General features: G+C 46.1%; 1 protein-coding gene across 1 annotated transcript in view; it reads left to right on the forward strand.

Annotated features, from left to right (window-relative positions):
• The window catches only part of ANKAR (ankyrin and armadillo repeat containing), a 37,878-nt gene extending 23,993 nt beyond the window's left edge, over positions 1–13,885 (forward strand). Inside the window, exons 15-23 of the mRNA XM_056861230.1 lie at positions 724–885; positions 1,633–1,739; positions 3,169–3,291; positions 6,048–6,206; positions 8,127–8,244; positions 9,067–9,176; positions 10,226–10,422; positions 11,912–11,958; positions 13,647–13,885. Coding sequence (XP_056717208.1) covers positions 724–885; positions 1,633–1,739; positions 3,169–3,291; positions 6,048–6,206; positions 8,127–8,244; positions 9,067–9,176; positions 10,226–10,422; positions 11,912–11,958; positions 13,647–13,885 — 1,262 coding nt within the window. The remainder of the gene's footprint in view (positions 1–723; positions 886–1,632; positions 1,740–3,168; positions 3,292–6,047; positions 6,207–8,126; positions 8,245–9,066; positions 9,177–10,225; positions 10,423–11,911; positions 11,959–13,646) is intronic.
• Positions 13,886–15,405: the final 1,520 nt, after the last annotated feature.

Here is a 15,405-nt window from a genome sequence, read left to right on the forward strand (position 1 = left end):
TCCTTCTCCCATGTGAATAGGGTTGCCAACCTCCAGGTGGTGGCTGGAGATCTCCCACTATCACAACTGGTCTCCAGGCAACCGAGATCAGTTCCCCTGGAAAAAAATTGCCACTTTGGCAATTGGCGTCTATGGCATTGAAGTCCCTCCCCTCTCCAACCCTCCCCTCCTCAGGCTCCACCCCCAAAATCTTTAGGTATTTCCCAACCTGGAGTTGGCAACCCTATATATGAACCTACCTGTTCACTGTATTCATCTTTGGAGGCCTTGGTTTGGTTGACCTCATCATCTGAGGCTAGACAGGTGGTAGCCCGAGCAAGGGCCTTCTCGGTTGTGGCACCAAACCTTTGGAACTCCCTCCCCTGGGACCTTCATCTGTCTCCCTCTATCAGGGTCTTCCAACAGCGGCTGAAGACTTTCTTTCTTTCTTTTGCCATACCCCCATTAATGGTTACTGGCTCTCCTCCCTGGTTCCAGTGTTGTTTGTTTATAATTTTTATTGAATTATTTTATAATTGTAATGTTTTAAATTGTTTTAATATTTTATGTGCATCACCTTGAGGATCCTGCTTGGGTGGGGATGTTTTAAATAAATAAATAAATCATCTCTTTTTGGGGGGGGCGCTGGGAAAATTTGATTCTGCCAAACCGACCAACCAACAGAAATCCAACAGGACACACCAGGGCTCTCAAATATGTGTGCTATCTTGATTGTTTTGGAAGGAGGTGAAGCCGTCATCGCTCTTAGCAAGGACAGCCAGATGCATCAAAATGAAATATGCAAAGGCAACGGAATCGCCCCGTTAGTTCGGCTGCTGAGGAGCTCGAGGATAGCCGAGGGAACCCTGCTTAGTATCATCCGAGCCTTGGGGACCATGTGTGTGGGTCAGTAGCCTCCTCTCCGCCGCCTGACGACTACAAAGAGAATGACGAGGTTGTGGATATGAGGAACACAAGCCCTTGACTGGATTTGTTTCCCCACTCCTACGTATGAAGCCAGTTGGGAGACCTTGGGCTAGTTATACTGACCATTTATGCATGAGAGGTTTTGCCTTGGATTTGCCACTCTCTAGATGCATATTTCCCCCATCCAAATTCTCAAAACTCAATAATAAGCCCCCATTCAGAGTTTTGAGAATTCAATGGGGTATAATGGGGTATAATGCCACAGAGTCTATTTTCTCCAGGGGAACTGATCTTGGTCACCTGAAGATCAGTTGTAATAGCGGAAGATCTCCAGCCACCACCTGGAGGCTGGCAACCCTACGTAGGCCGCATCCGTCCCCTTGAGAGCTCTTATCCGTCCTGTGAGCCAGCCAAGGTAGCCACACACACATCCCACTCTTGATCTGGGCTGGCGAGGCGTGGCCCAGCCCGACTAAGTGATATTTATGTCGTATTTGACCCTTGTAACAAATGAGTTCGACACCCCTGCGTGTAGAGAATAGGTATGCCTCATGACTAGCATCCATTTTTACTAGTAGCCATGGATAGCCCTCTCTTCCATGAACATGTCCATTCCCCTCTTAAAGCCTTCAAAGTTGGCAGCCATCACCACGTCCTGACGCAGGGAGTTCCACAGTTTAACAGTGCAACTAACAATTTGACTATTTAACACGATGGCTCTTCTAGGCGAAGCTATCATCAGCAATCCCATCAGTCAAGCGAACATAGTGGATGAAGGGGCCTTGCCAATACTGGTTAATTTACTCCGGACTCATCATTCTCTTCAGATAAAGGTGGGTGTTGCATCGTAGCCATATAGAGCCGAACGCCTTAAAAATGCTGGGTGGACCGTTTCCAGCAATTCTTCTAAATCAACACATAATACAAAAGAATCCATATTGACAAAGTGCAAAAGAAACTAGTTGCTTAGGAATGTGTGTGTATTAAGTGCCGTCAAGTCGCTTCCGACTCATGGCGACCCTATGAATCAACGTCCTCCAAAACTTCCTATCTTTGACACCCTTGCTCAGATCTTGCAGATTGAGGGCCATGGCTTCCTTTAATGAGTCAATCCATCTGTTGGGTCTTCCTCTTTTCCTGCTGCCTTCAACTTTTCCTAGCATGATTGTCATTTCCAGTGACTCTTGTCTTGTATTGTGACCAAAATACGATAGCCTCAGTTTAGTCTATTAGCTTCTAGGGTCAGTTCAGGCCTGATTTGATCTATAACCCACTGATTTCTCTTTTTGGCGGTCCATGGTATCCGTAACACTCTCCTCTAACACCACATTTCAAAGGAATCTACTTTCTTCCTATCAGCTTTTTTACCCATACATAGTAATGCTTAGGAATAGCCAACCAGATTTAAAGTAGATTTTTAAAAATGAGGGGCAGCTTCATTCACAGTGGGTAGCCGTGTTAGTCTGTCTGCAGTAGCAGAAAAGAGCAAGAGTCCAGTAGCACCTTAAAGACTAACAAAAATATTTTCTGGCAGGGTATGAGCTTTTGTGAGCCACAGCTCACTTCTTCAGATACAGCTAGAATGTGAATCCATCTGTCTTTAAGTAGAGGAGAGTGAATTCAGACAAGCATTAGTATGTAAATGTGAGCAGTATGTAAATGTGAATAGCAGGCGTGATGGGATGAGGTGTGGTCTGCAGAAGAGTCTGTGATGTCCAGGGGAGAGATGGGTGTGGAGAAATCAGCACTGGTAATGAGCCATGAGACCTTGCATTCATGGCTCATTACCAATGCTGATTTTTCCACACCCATCTCTCCCCTGGACATCACAGACTCTTCTGCATACCACACCTCATCCCATTACGTCTGCTATTCACATTGACATACTGTTAACATTTACATACTAATGCTTGTCTGAATTCACTCTCCTCTACTTAAAGACAGATGGATTCACATTCTAGCTGTATCTGAAGAAGTGAGCTGTGGCTCACGAAAGCTCATACCCTGCCAGAAAATATTTTTGTTAGTCTTTAAGGTGCTACTGGACTCTTGCTCTTTTCTACTAGGGGCAGTTTCATGTGTTCATGATATGGCCCTTCACACACACAAGCAGCGAGCACTGTACACGTTCCACATTGCAGGCGCCAGCGTCAGGCTTCTTAAAGAGCACCCTTTCCACCTTCTACGGCACTTTACACATTACAAGCATGTTTTCTCTCTTTTTTCTTTCTGTTTTGCTCTTCCATTCAACTTGACGTGCAGGTTGAAATTGCCGTTTCGTTGGCTTGCATTGTCTTAAAGAACAGCCGCCTGCAGGCCGTGTTACAAGACCAGGAAGGTTTCTCTTATTCTAACGTCCTTCGTCTTCTGCATTCAACGGAGAAGGTACCAGGTTTACGGCATTCCTTTGCTCATTTAAGAGAACATACGAGACATTCTTCGTATTCATTTTGTGGGTTTAAAATATGAACGTGAATGCCCTATGTATGGGTGTGAAAGCTGGACAATCCACTGACATTTTACAGGAGACAGAACTATGCGTTGCACAGAGCTCTTAGGCAGACAATGAAAGGGAGGGCAGTAGGATTGCCAACATCCAGGTGATGGCTGGAGATCTCCTGCTATTACAACTGATCTCCAACCGACAGAGATCAGTTCACCTGGAGAAAATGGCCGCTTTGGCAATTGGATTTTATGGCATCGAAGTCCCTCCCCTCCCAAACCCCGCCCTCCTCAGGCTCCACCCCAAAAACTTCTCGCCAGTGGCGAAGAGGGACCTGGCAACCTTAGAGGGCAGGAAGGGTTGCATTAATGTTTGGCTCCCGTGGCCCTTTCTTGCATGCCCAGGGAAATGCCGATTGCTGCTTTGGGGTCAGGAAGCAATTTTCCTCCAGGCCAGATTGGCCAGGGATCCTGGAGAGGTTTTTTTGGCCATCTTCTGAACATGGAGTAGGGGTCACTGGGGGTGTGGGGGGAAGGTAATTGTTAATTTCCTGCCTTGTGCAGGGGGTTGGACTAGATGACCCTGGTGGTCCCTTCCAACTCTGTGATTCTATGATTTCATTATTATTATTTTGGCCATCAAGTCACAGCTGACTTACAGCAAATCCGTAGGGTTTACAAGGCAAGAGATGTTCAGAGGTGGCTTCCCATTGCCAGCCTCCGCATCACAACCCTGGTATTGCTTGGAGGTCTCCCATCCAAATACTTGCCAGGGTCGAGGCTGAGAGTGGGTGACTGGCCCAAGGTAGCCCAGCAGAGTTTCTGTGGCAGTGTGGGGATTCGAACCTGGGTTTCCCCGATCCTAGTCCGACACCTTAACCACTACACCACATGGACTCTCTCTATCGCCATTACATCTGCATTATTTCTGTGAATAAAGTACATGGTGTTTTGCACATGTAGATGGGGGCCCCTCCACTAGAAATAAAGGGCCAGCATGCACCCACAAGAGATTCATGTGTCAGCCCATGCATGCATGTCAGTCTACACTTTTATAACTCAGTGCCAGAACAATGTACAACAGTGGTCCCCAGCATGGTGTCTGTGGGCGCTGTGCCAGCACCTTTCCTGGTTCCCACCAAGTGTTTTCAGAAAGAGGGCGGAGCCAGGTGGGACTTTTACTTCTGATTATTATTATTTTTTAAAAAAACATTGCTTTGGCAGCAGCTCTAAAAGGTTGAGGACCTCTGATGTACACCATTGGCCTGAATCCAGACATAAACCCCGGCATTGTAACTGAGCTAAGAAGTGCCTTCAGGCTTGAACCCTTCCACCATCCCTTCCTTTGAGAGACAGCTGGGTGTAGTGGTTAAGAGTGGTGGGCTCTAAGCTGATGAGCCATGCTGGTTTTCCCACCCCTTCTCATGAAGCCTGCTGGGTGACTTTGGGCTAGTCACGGCTCTCTCAGAACTCTCTCGGCCCCACCGAGAGGCGGATCTACTGTGAAACTAATGAAGCTGAAGCTTCAGGGCCCCCAATCCTGGAGGGGCCCCCAAAGCAACTTTTCTTTAATGAGTGAAGTTCTCTACAAAATCGATGCCGTTTTTTAGTGATAGAATCATAACCCAATGGGTTGAAGTACTTAATGTTGACTTTAGAATATGCTCTTTTCACATGGCCTCAAAATGTCCCTGCAATTGGTCAAATTTCAAAAATTTCCTTGGGGGCTTGCGGCGCTCGAACCCCCAGCTGTAAGGGCTCACTGAGCTCACCAGAATCTATTCATGATACGCCTGTATTATTGTATTAATTCCCAATGACAATAATACAGTAGGAGGTTGAGAGTTCAAAGCAGTCTGTTTATTAGGCCCAATACGCACACCGGGTGAGAATTGCCCCAAATGCGCAGGACAATTCACACACACATCAAAGGAGTGCAAGCACGGATATAATCTTTGGTAATGGGAGGTACAAAAGACGAAATACATGGTGTCAATACATAGAACCAATAATAGACATTTAAGGATTTGAATACCCTATTAGAGATTTGGAGGCGTTACAGAGAAATGGTGATCTCATTCTCACTAATGAGCAGTGAAGACCCTCATGGTCAGGGGCTTTTCTATTTGATCCTAAATTAGTGCAGTTCTTCTTATCTTGGACCCTGGCAGCTGCCAAGGCTAACCCTAAAGAGGGTTCCTAGCTGGTTCTTATCTCTGGAAAACCAGCTTATGCAAGCATACTAAGGCCATCTATGGATTCTTTAATTAGCTTCTAACTAAGGAGCAACAGTGGGCCTCTTATACTTGAGGCCTGCAACCTATGCAAGCGCTTGGTGTAACTATACAAGCCACCTCTAATATGCTGAGTGTGGCATGTTCATGAGTGCAGATATACTTTATTGAGTACAAAGAATATATTCCAAATCAAAGAATAAATTTCCAATACATTTCCCATAGCACATAATGATTTCAGGCATTACATTCGTAGCCTACATTTTGGCAGCTGGATCCTCAAATCCTTCGTTGGTGCACGGCTTAACACCTAGGAAATGTCGGGATGTGAAGTCACCCCATGGGTCAGGAATGACCCGGTGCTTGCACAGGGGACCTTTACCTATCAAAACCATATATCTTTAAATGCATTTATTCTTGAGTGTTTTGTTAAGAATATTTATATATTTCTCTGATTGTTTTAAGGATATCCATTTACGGGCTGGCTACGCGGTCGCTCTTTTTGCTTATAATAACCCTGCCCAGCAGTTGCTGATACTGGAGACAGGTCCAATAACCCTGTCTGTATTTGAACCTTTTCTGGAATCGGAAGTGGAGACAGAGAAAGCGATGGCTGCTTTTCAGGTACAAAATCGAGAGATGACACTCATAGAACACACATAAACAGATCTCTGCAGAAGCTTTAAGTCAGGGGTGTCCAACATGAGGCCTGTGGGCCTGATCCGGCCCATGGGGAGCTCTTATCCGGCCCACAAGCCAGCCGAGGCCCCCCTCCACCCCCCACTCTCAATCTGGGCTGATGACAAAGTGACATTGATGTCATGTAGCTCTCGTAACGTGCCCAGAGGAGGACAACAAAGATGGTGAGGGGTCTATGAGGAAAGGTTGAAGGAGCCGGGTATGTTTAGCCTGAAGAGGAGAAGACTGAGAGGAAATATGATAACCATCTTCAAGGACTTGAAGGGCTGTCATAGAGAGGATGATGCTGAGTTGTGTTCTGTTGCCCCAGAAGGTCAGACCAGAACCAACGGGTTGAAATTAAATCAAAAGAGTTTCCTTCTAGACATTAGGAAGAATTTTCTAACACAGCGGTTCCTCAGTGGAACAGGCTTCCTCGGGAGGTGGTAAGTGCTCCTTCCCTGGAGGTTTTAAAGAAGAGGTTAGATGGCCATCTGTCAGCAATGCTGATTCTATGACCTTAAGCAGATGATGAGAGGGAGGTCATCTTGGCCATCTTCTGGGCATGGAGTAGGGGTCACTGGGGCTGTGGGGGGAGGTAGTTGTAAATTTCCTACATTGTGCAGGGGGTTAGATTAGATGACCCTGGTGGTCCCTTCCAACTCTATGATTCTATGAATTGAGTTCAACACCTCTGCTTTAAGTAGACCATTTTTTAAAGGACTTTGCCAGGAAGGGCTGCTTGGCTGGACTCCAGAGAGTCATGTGCCATCTGCCAAAGATATAGAGGCTTTGCAGCCTCAGTTTTCCAACATCAGCCCTCGGGCTCCCCCTCCTCTGAAGTATGGGGGCACACCGAAACAGCATTCCATGAAGTATGAAGTGCTGTCTCAGGAAGAAAAAGCGGATACACACCCCATGTGTACATGGAACCACTCTGGTGAGCATGGATGGACTGCATAAGAACATAAGAAAGGCCCTGCTGGATCAGACCAAGGTCCATCAAGTCCAGCAGTCTGCTCACACAGTGGCCCGACCAGGGGCCTCCAGGAAGCCAACAAACAAGGCGACTGGAGCAGCATTATCACGCCTGTGCTCCACAGCACCTAGAGGGCTTCCACCAAGAGGGTTTCCAGCCCTCATCGTTTCTGTCTCCATCTTCATCCAGTTTGTTACGGTCACCAAACAGTGGTTCAGGAAATGCACTGCTGGCCTGGAGGGAAACAGCTTCCTGACCCCAAAGTGGCGATCAGCACTACCCTGGACATGCAAGAAAGGGCCACAGAGCCAAACACTGATGCAAACCTTCCTGCCCTCCCTCTCATGATCTGCCTAAGTTCATAGAATCAGCATAGCTGACAGATGGCCATCTAGCCTCATAAGTACAATTTGAGGAGTTGTCTAAAAGTGCGCCAGTGTTCCTTCCCTGGGAGTTCCTTTTTCCTGAAGGAGATCCTTTTGAATTTTAATGTGTTGGGCTATAACAATATACTTTTGAAGCACTTTGTGCTTTTTCACATCCTTTTAAATTTTATTTTGGTTTGTTGTTCTGTTAAAAACTGTCCCAAAGTCTGATATGAAATGAACCTAGAAAACCAGCTGCATCCAGAATTGCTAGAATTTGGATGCAACTATCTGTTCAAATGCCGTGCCCGAGAAAGCAAAGTTTGAATGTGCATTTAAAGCTTAAAAGTGATGATATACTGAGTTGCCCAACCGACATTTCCAGTGTGTAAATGTCTTCCAAAACAAACAATGTTTCGACCAGTGGTTCTTATGTGTAGTTCTTCAAATGTTTCATATGCATCTTTAAGCAACACAAGTCTCTCCCTCTCCCTCTCCCTCTCTCTCTCTCTTTAATTTCAGATCATTATACTCGCTAGAATTATTGTCGATAAGGACCAGGTGAGTTTGTCCGCACGCGGAGTTTCTATCCTGGTGGACCTCCTGTGTTCAGAAGAGGCCTCCACTTTGGTGTTAACAGGTAAGAAATACTACGAAGGCGAAAATGTTTCTGTTCATAGGGTTGCCAGCTCCAGGTTGGGAAATACCTGGAGATTTGGGGGGTGGAGCCTGAGGAGGGCAGGGATTTGGAGAGGGGAGGGACTTCAATGCCATGGAGTCAAAGTGCCAAAGCAGCCATTTTCGCCAGGGGAACTGATCTCTGTCGCCTGGCGATCAGTTGTAATCGTGGGAGATCTCCAGCCACCACCTGGAGGCTGGCAACCCTATCCGTTCAGCATGAAATAGTGAAGTACTGAACACTCTTAACACAACAGATTAGTGAAATCATTCCATGCACATAGAAAACTAAATTTAAGAGGTTTGGGAGAAGGGTATGCTAGAGCAGTACATCCTGACATATTTAATTCTTAATTTATACCCTTCTCCCCAATGGAGCAGCTTACTGTACTCCTTTTCTCCATTGTATCCTCACAACAACCCTGTGAGGTAGGTTAGACTGAGAGTGTGTGACTGGCCCAAGGTCATAACGTTTATGAGAGCCAGTGTGGTGTAGTGGTTAAGAGCGGCGGACTCTAATTTGGAAAACCGGGTTTGATTCCCCACTCCTCCACATGAGTGGCGGACTCTAATCTGGAGAACCGGGTTTGATTCCCCGCTCCTCCACCTGAAGCCTGCTGGGTGACCTTGGGCCAGTCACAGTTCTCTCAGCCCATGCAGAGGCCGGTGACGGCAAACCACCTCCGAACGCCTCTCACCTTGAAAATTCCACGGGGTCGCCATAATTCAGCTGTGACTTGATGGCGCTTTCCACCACATAACGTTTATATCTCTTTCTCTATAGGAAAATTATTGGCTAGCCTAGCACACACAAGATCAGGTATTCCTGAAGCAATCACCAGCCTGGGGACTGTTCAACGTCTTTGTTACCATTTGTATGCAAAGGAAGAAGAGGTGAGCGTTTGGGGGCTGGGGTTTGATTTTGGGGGGTTTTCCTTTCAGTCATTTGAATTTTTCATTCAACTCACCAATAAGGTTTTATGGAAACATTAGTACTTAGCACATAAAAGTAGCGTTGAAGTTTTTTTTTAAAGAATGCTTTAATATAAAACGATGCGCATACAATCAGATCTTTACTAATTAATCCAAAATTCTGCATTTCTTGACTATTGGACACCAACCGTTTTAATTCCATAGGCTTTCATTAAGTCAGATTCAGATGGGCCAATTTACAGTTGCCGACAGTGTATTTCCCTCACTAAGTAGATTCCTTTGAAAAGTGGTGATGTGGGAGGGTGTTATGGATACCGTGGCCTGCCAAAAAAAACCCCAAATCAGTGGGTTATAGACCAAATCAGGCCTGAACTGACCCACGAAGCTAAAATCACTCAACTGAGGCTGTCGTATTTTGGTCACATCATGAGACGACAAGAGTCACTGGAAAAGACAGTCATGCTAGGAAAAGTTGAGGGCAGCAGGAAAAGAAGAAGACCCAACATGAGATGGATTGACTCAATAAAGGAAGCCATGGCCCTCAATTGGCAAGTTCTGAGCAAGGCTGTCAAAGACAGGACATTTTGGAGGACTTTGATTTATAGGGTCGCCATGAGTCGGAAGCGACTTGATGGCACTTAACACACACACACACACAAGGCAATTTATGCAGGGCTGTTTCTCTCACGGTCACCCCTGCCGACTGCTCCAGTGCTTGGTTTTTTTTATGCATGCCTTTCCTGACTGTAAGAGGTCGCCTTGCTCTCCCTGCTTGTTTCCGTGAGTTTCGCCTCTGTTTTCCAGATGCTGTTTTAGCAAGAATCCGGAAAACGCGTCCAAAATGCGGGGAAACGCTGGGGAGAGTGTGGGGAGCTTTGACAGTCGGGAAGGGCATGCATAATCAAAATGAAGCACTGGAGCAGTTGGCGGGGGTGACCTCGGGGAAACAGCCCTGCACTAATGGGCCAAATGTACATCTTGAGATTATCGGGGGTGTTTCTGTCTTCCAGGTTCGCACATCCATGGCGAGCGCTCTGGGGTACTTGACGTATAACCGGACGGCATACCGCCATCTCTTAGTTCAATGTAGGAATAAGCCCAAGCTGTTCAAGAGGCTAATAAAGAATCTCAGCAGAGACGCAAGGATCAACCCAGACTTCTTTAAAGAGTTCAGAAGGCAGAAAAAAGTCGGGCTTCCATCTCTAAGGTAGCATCAGCAACCTTGCTTCTTGACTTGAGAGATTTTTTTGGAGTTTTTAGATGGCTAGATGCTTAATGTTTTGCAATGCTGAAATTTTCGCAGATTTGTTCTCAGTCATATGCACCTTGCCCTGACCTTGATGGCCCACACTAGCCCGACCTCATCAGGTCTTGGAAGCTAAGCAGGATTGGCCCTGGTTAGTATTTGGAAGGGAGACCACCAAGGAAGCCCAGGGTCATTACGCAGAGGCAGGCAATGGCAAACCACCTCTGAACGTCTCTTGCCTTGAAAACCCCACAGAGTGGACATCCCTGAGTCCTTGGTCGCTTATGCATCGAAGTTTTACCTGAGGTTCGCTGCTCGCTGGACCCACACTTTCTTCTCGCGAAGCTATCCACCAGCAGTCTCCAATCTCAAAACAAGAAGCTGGTGATTCCTCACCCCTTGAAATGCCGCTTTGTAATTGGCTGTAGTGCTCACAAGTCCCCCTCCCCCAGAAACCCAAGTGCCCGGACAAAAAGCATTTTCAAAACCAAAAACAAAATGGAGCTCCCTGAAAGGAAAGGGAGGGGGAGAAACCAAGCCTCGTTTCTAAATGCCTTTCTTCTGCACAGAAAGAAATCCCAAGAAGCAAGAAGCATTTGAATCCCCGCCCGTTGACACACTGCTTTGTAATTGGCTTTAGTTCTTTCTGTGAGAGAAATGTCCCTCCCCAAGCTTTCTTGTCCCATGCTTTGCCTTATGCATGGGGATTTCAAGTGGGCTGAGCTCAGAGGAGAGGGAAGAATTGGGTTAACAGAGGAACGGGAAGTCCTGGGATTTGCGAGGGCTGGCAGTGAGGTCATCTCTAATGGAAGGAAGACTCATGCATGACTCCACGGGACAACCGAGACAGACCGGGGGGGTGGGGGAATGTGAGTGAAAGTACCCATGCATAAAGGACCTTAGTTCTCCTCAGGGAACCATCATGATTGGGAGTTGAGGGTCACCTGTTCCCAGTTCACTTTTCCATAAGTTTGAGTAGGCAGAAATGGTTGTTAGCATGTCACTCTGTTGCTCTGAATAATGCTTAGCTGAACAAGACCTATAGCTTTAAGATCCAGCTTTCCTCAAGTAACATCTTAGTAAGTATGCAGCCAGCTAGACTTCTTTATTTTATCGTTGCATTTGCCTCTGGCTATGTAACTCGCATTTTTATATCCTTTTGACTATTTTCTTTCAATAAAAGCTTTTAAAGCTACTACTGTGAGTTCACTGGCTGAACCCAGAACCATTCAGTCACGATACCAGTAAGGAAGCGGGGTCTCTGTTTCTACAGCCACGCCGACTTCACGTTTAACAGAGAAATTTGAATAATAGAGCATTTACCAGAATCCTGAAACGGCTTTCTTCTCGAGGAGTCCCATGGACATCAGCAGAAATACTCCTGAGCAATGCTTCTTAACAGTTCTTAGGATTGTCATCTCAGTTCTTAATGTTTGCTTTGAATTTTCAGTTTGGAGATGAACGGAGGCCCGCCTGCTGTTCCTGTACACATCCGAGGTAAATTATGTCTGTATAAACCCCTTAAATATCTCTAATTGAGAAATGACCTGATAGCTACTGAACTGCATAGGAGGTGGCATCGATACCAACACCCACTAATCAATTCTATATAAAGGGCACAGGAAGTTAGGCTAACTTATATCCCACTGGCCGGCAGATAGGGGTGCCAGCTCCGGGTTGGGAAATACCTGGAGATTTTGAGGGCGGAGTTTGGAGAGGGGAGGGACTTCAATGCCATAGAGTCCAACTGCCAAAGTGGCCATTTTCTCCGGGTGAACTGATCTCTTTCGGCTGGAGATCAGTTGTAATAGCGGGAGATCTCCAGCTAGTACCTGGAGGTTGGCAACCTTACCTGCAGTTCTGTTTCTGAAGATGTGCACCATATGATCAAACGGTCGAATAAGTGATCGGTCACCGGTTGCATGTCTCTGAGTTATTATTTATTTATTTCAAAAAAAAACAGGAAAAAAGTACAAGTGGGGGGGACTTAAAATCAAGCAACTATGAAAGAAATATACATAGACAAGAATATAACAACAGTGATAGTGGAGCTACACAGAAGTTTCTATGAAATGTATCCAAATCTCTAAAAATAAGTCCATATGCAATTGTCGTCTGTATGCCATATGTTCAAATATTAATAAAGTTCTAAGGTCTTCAATTCGTTGATTCACCATAGGCGGGCTTTTATCTTTCCAACATTGTAATGCGAGTCTTTTAACTGTAGTAAGGGCACACAGGGTACATTTTCATTGATGCAGGGCTGTTTCCTTGCGGTCCCCCCGCTGACTACTTCGGGGCCTTTGCTTCGATTATGCTTGCATTTTCTGATGGTCAGAGGTCACCTCGCTCTCCCCATGCGTTCCCCCCACGTTTTCTGGATGCTGGCTAAACACAAATCCAGAAAACGTGGGCAAAACACACGGGGAAAGTGAGGCGACCTCTGAGAGTCGGAAAGTGCAAGTGTAATCAAAGCAAAGCCCCCGAAGTAGTTGGCGGGGTGACCGCAAGGAAACAGCCCTGCATAAATGGCCTTAGACTTCATGGAAAATTTAAACTCCTATCCCTGGCATTTACAGTGCAATCCAAGTATGCTTTCCTGTGTATTAGCCTTGCTGAGTAAAATTCTGAGTAGACCTGTTCAGGATGGCACTGTTAGGGCACTGTATTTGGTCCAGCCCTTGTGTATGAATTACTCAGCTAGAAGGATAAATTTTGCCACTACAGACATAAGCCAGGATTGCAGTTCTATGAGCAGAAAGCGATATTAGGAGGGGTTTTTTTGGCCATCTTCTGGGCATGAAGTAGGGGTCACTGGGGGTGTGTGGGAGGGAGGTATTTGTGAATTTCCTTCATTATGCAGGGGGTTGGACTAGATGACCCTGGTTGTTCTTTTCCAACTCTGTGATACTATGATTCTTTTGCTCATACCATAACAGCCCATCCCACCCCATGCTCGTGAAATTTAGGTTGTTGCTTTTTAAAGCTGTTTGTGACAAGGCATTAAGAGCCAACTGTCCAAAGGGAGAGAAATTCTGTGGGCTAGCAAGCGACTTTGATGTCAATCTCAGCAAATTGTAGATGCAGATTTTAGAGACTAAAAATTATTACATCACGCAGCTGCCCGACACGATCTACAGATGGCATTTCTCAGTATGTAAGACTAATTTTTTTCCATTTTGCAGATAAATCACGGGAAGGAGGGGTCAAATTCTACAAATCCAAGTTCCATCCGAAGGATTCCCTCTTTTTGGTCCCTACAACTACTCACCTCATGGGAAGATTCAGAAATCTGGAGAAGCCCCACATTCCCACCTCGGGGCATTATCCAGCACCACACAGCACCCCGTCTGATCTCATTCAAGTCATAAGACCCAGAATTGTTGACATCAGCGCCCTCCGGTGTAGCTCGTCTGGAAAGTGAAGCAGCCGTTCCTACCCCTAATTTACAGTTTAATTAGGGGGGAAATTACTACTCTGTCCAAAACAGATTTGTGCAATGAAGGAGAGTTCCTGTTATTAAAGTAAGGATTTGCTGCCATCGTAGAAAATAAAAGCACTGGTCAAGCATTTAAACGCTCATGTCTTAAAATTGACTTCTGTGCAGCGAGCAGTTGTTTTCTTGGGCTGCATCAATAGAAGTATAGTGTCCAGATCACGCGAAGTGATGGTGTTGCTTTACTCTGCTCTGGTTAGACCTCACCTAGAGTACTGTGTTCAGTTTGGGGCACAATTTAAGAAAGATGTAGACAAGCTGGAACGTGTCCAGAGGAGGGCAACAAAGATGGTGAGGGGTCTGAGACCAAGTCCTATGAGGAAAGGTTGAAGGAACTGGGTATGTTTAGCCTGAAGAGGAGAAGACTGAGAGGGGATATGGTAACCATCTTCAAGTACTTGAAGGGGTGTCATAGAGAGGAGGGTGCCGAGTTGTTTTCTGTTGCTCCAGGTCGGACCAGAACCAACTGGTTGAAATTAAATCAAAAGAGTTTCTGTCTAGACAACAGGAAGAATTTTCTAACAGTTAGAGCGATTCCTCAGTGGAACAGGCTTCCTCGGGAGGTAGTGGTCTGTTTAAAAACCTCCTTCCCAGGAGGTTTTTAAACAGAGGCTAGATGGCCATCTGTCAGCAATGCTGATTCTATGAACTTGGGCAGTTCATGAGAGGGAGAGCACCTTGGCCATCTTCTGGGCATGGAGTAGGGGGTCACTGAGGGTGTGGGGGGAGGTAGTTGTGAATTTCTTGCATTGAGCAGGGGGCTGGACTAGATGACCCTTGTGGACCCTTCCAACTCTATGATTCTATGATTCATAGCGCAGAATCCTGCCTACGGAAAGAGAAGGGAGTGTTCGCCAGAACCGTTATCGACCCACAAAATATCACGGGTGTAGCACTATCTTTATCGTTACTAAAAATGCCTATGCTGTCTTCGGTTACTTGTCGAATCTGACATCTAAAAATTTTCCCTAGCATCCCTTTGTAATATCTCAACAATGGTGTAACACATTGGTGGTGGGAAGTGCCGTTGTCACAGTCTACTTATGGGTTGTTTATGCATGGGAGTTTTAAATGAGGTTTGTTGCTAGCTGGACCCACACTTTCCTGTTGGCATCTCTGCACCAGCAGTCTCCAAGCTCAAATCAAGTCTCACCCCTTGAAATGCTGCTTTGTAATTGGCTTACTTGAAGTGCTTACTGTGAGAGAAAATGCCCCCCCAAGCCAGTTTGATTCCTCCTTAGGTGGAGCAGAAAGTCGGCATATAAAAACCAACTCTTCTTCTAATCAAAGCAAAGCCCCGAAGTTGTCAGCAAGCTATGGAGGAAACAATCATGCATATATGGCCAGCAATTTCAGAAACCACGCCTGATCTAGACTTCATGGATTCTGAGGCCCACCACCACCACCTAGAGCAGGGGTGGGGAACCTTTTTTCCTCCAAGGTCCATT

The sequence above is a fragment of the Euleptes europaea genome, chromosome 15 (genome assembly GCF_029931775.1).
Source record: "Euleptes europaea isolate rEulEur1 chromosome 15, rEulEur1.hap1, whole genome shotgun sequence".
Lineage (NCBI taxonomy): Eukaryota > Metazoa > Chordata > Lepidosauria > Squamata > Sphaerodactylidae > Euleptes > Euleptes europaea.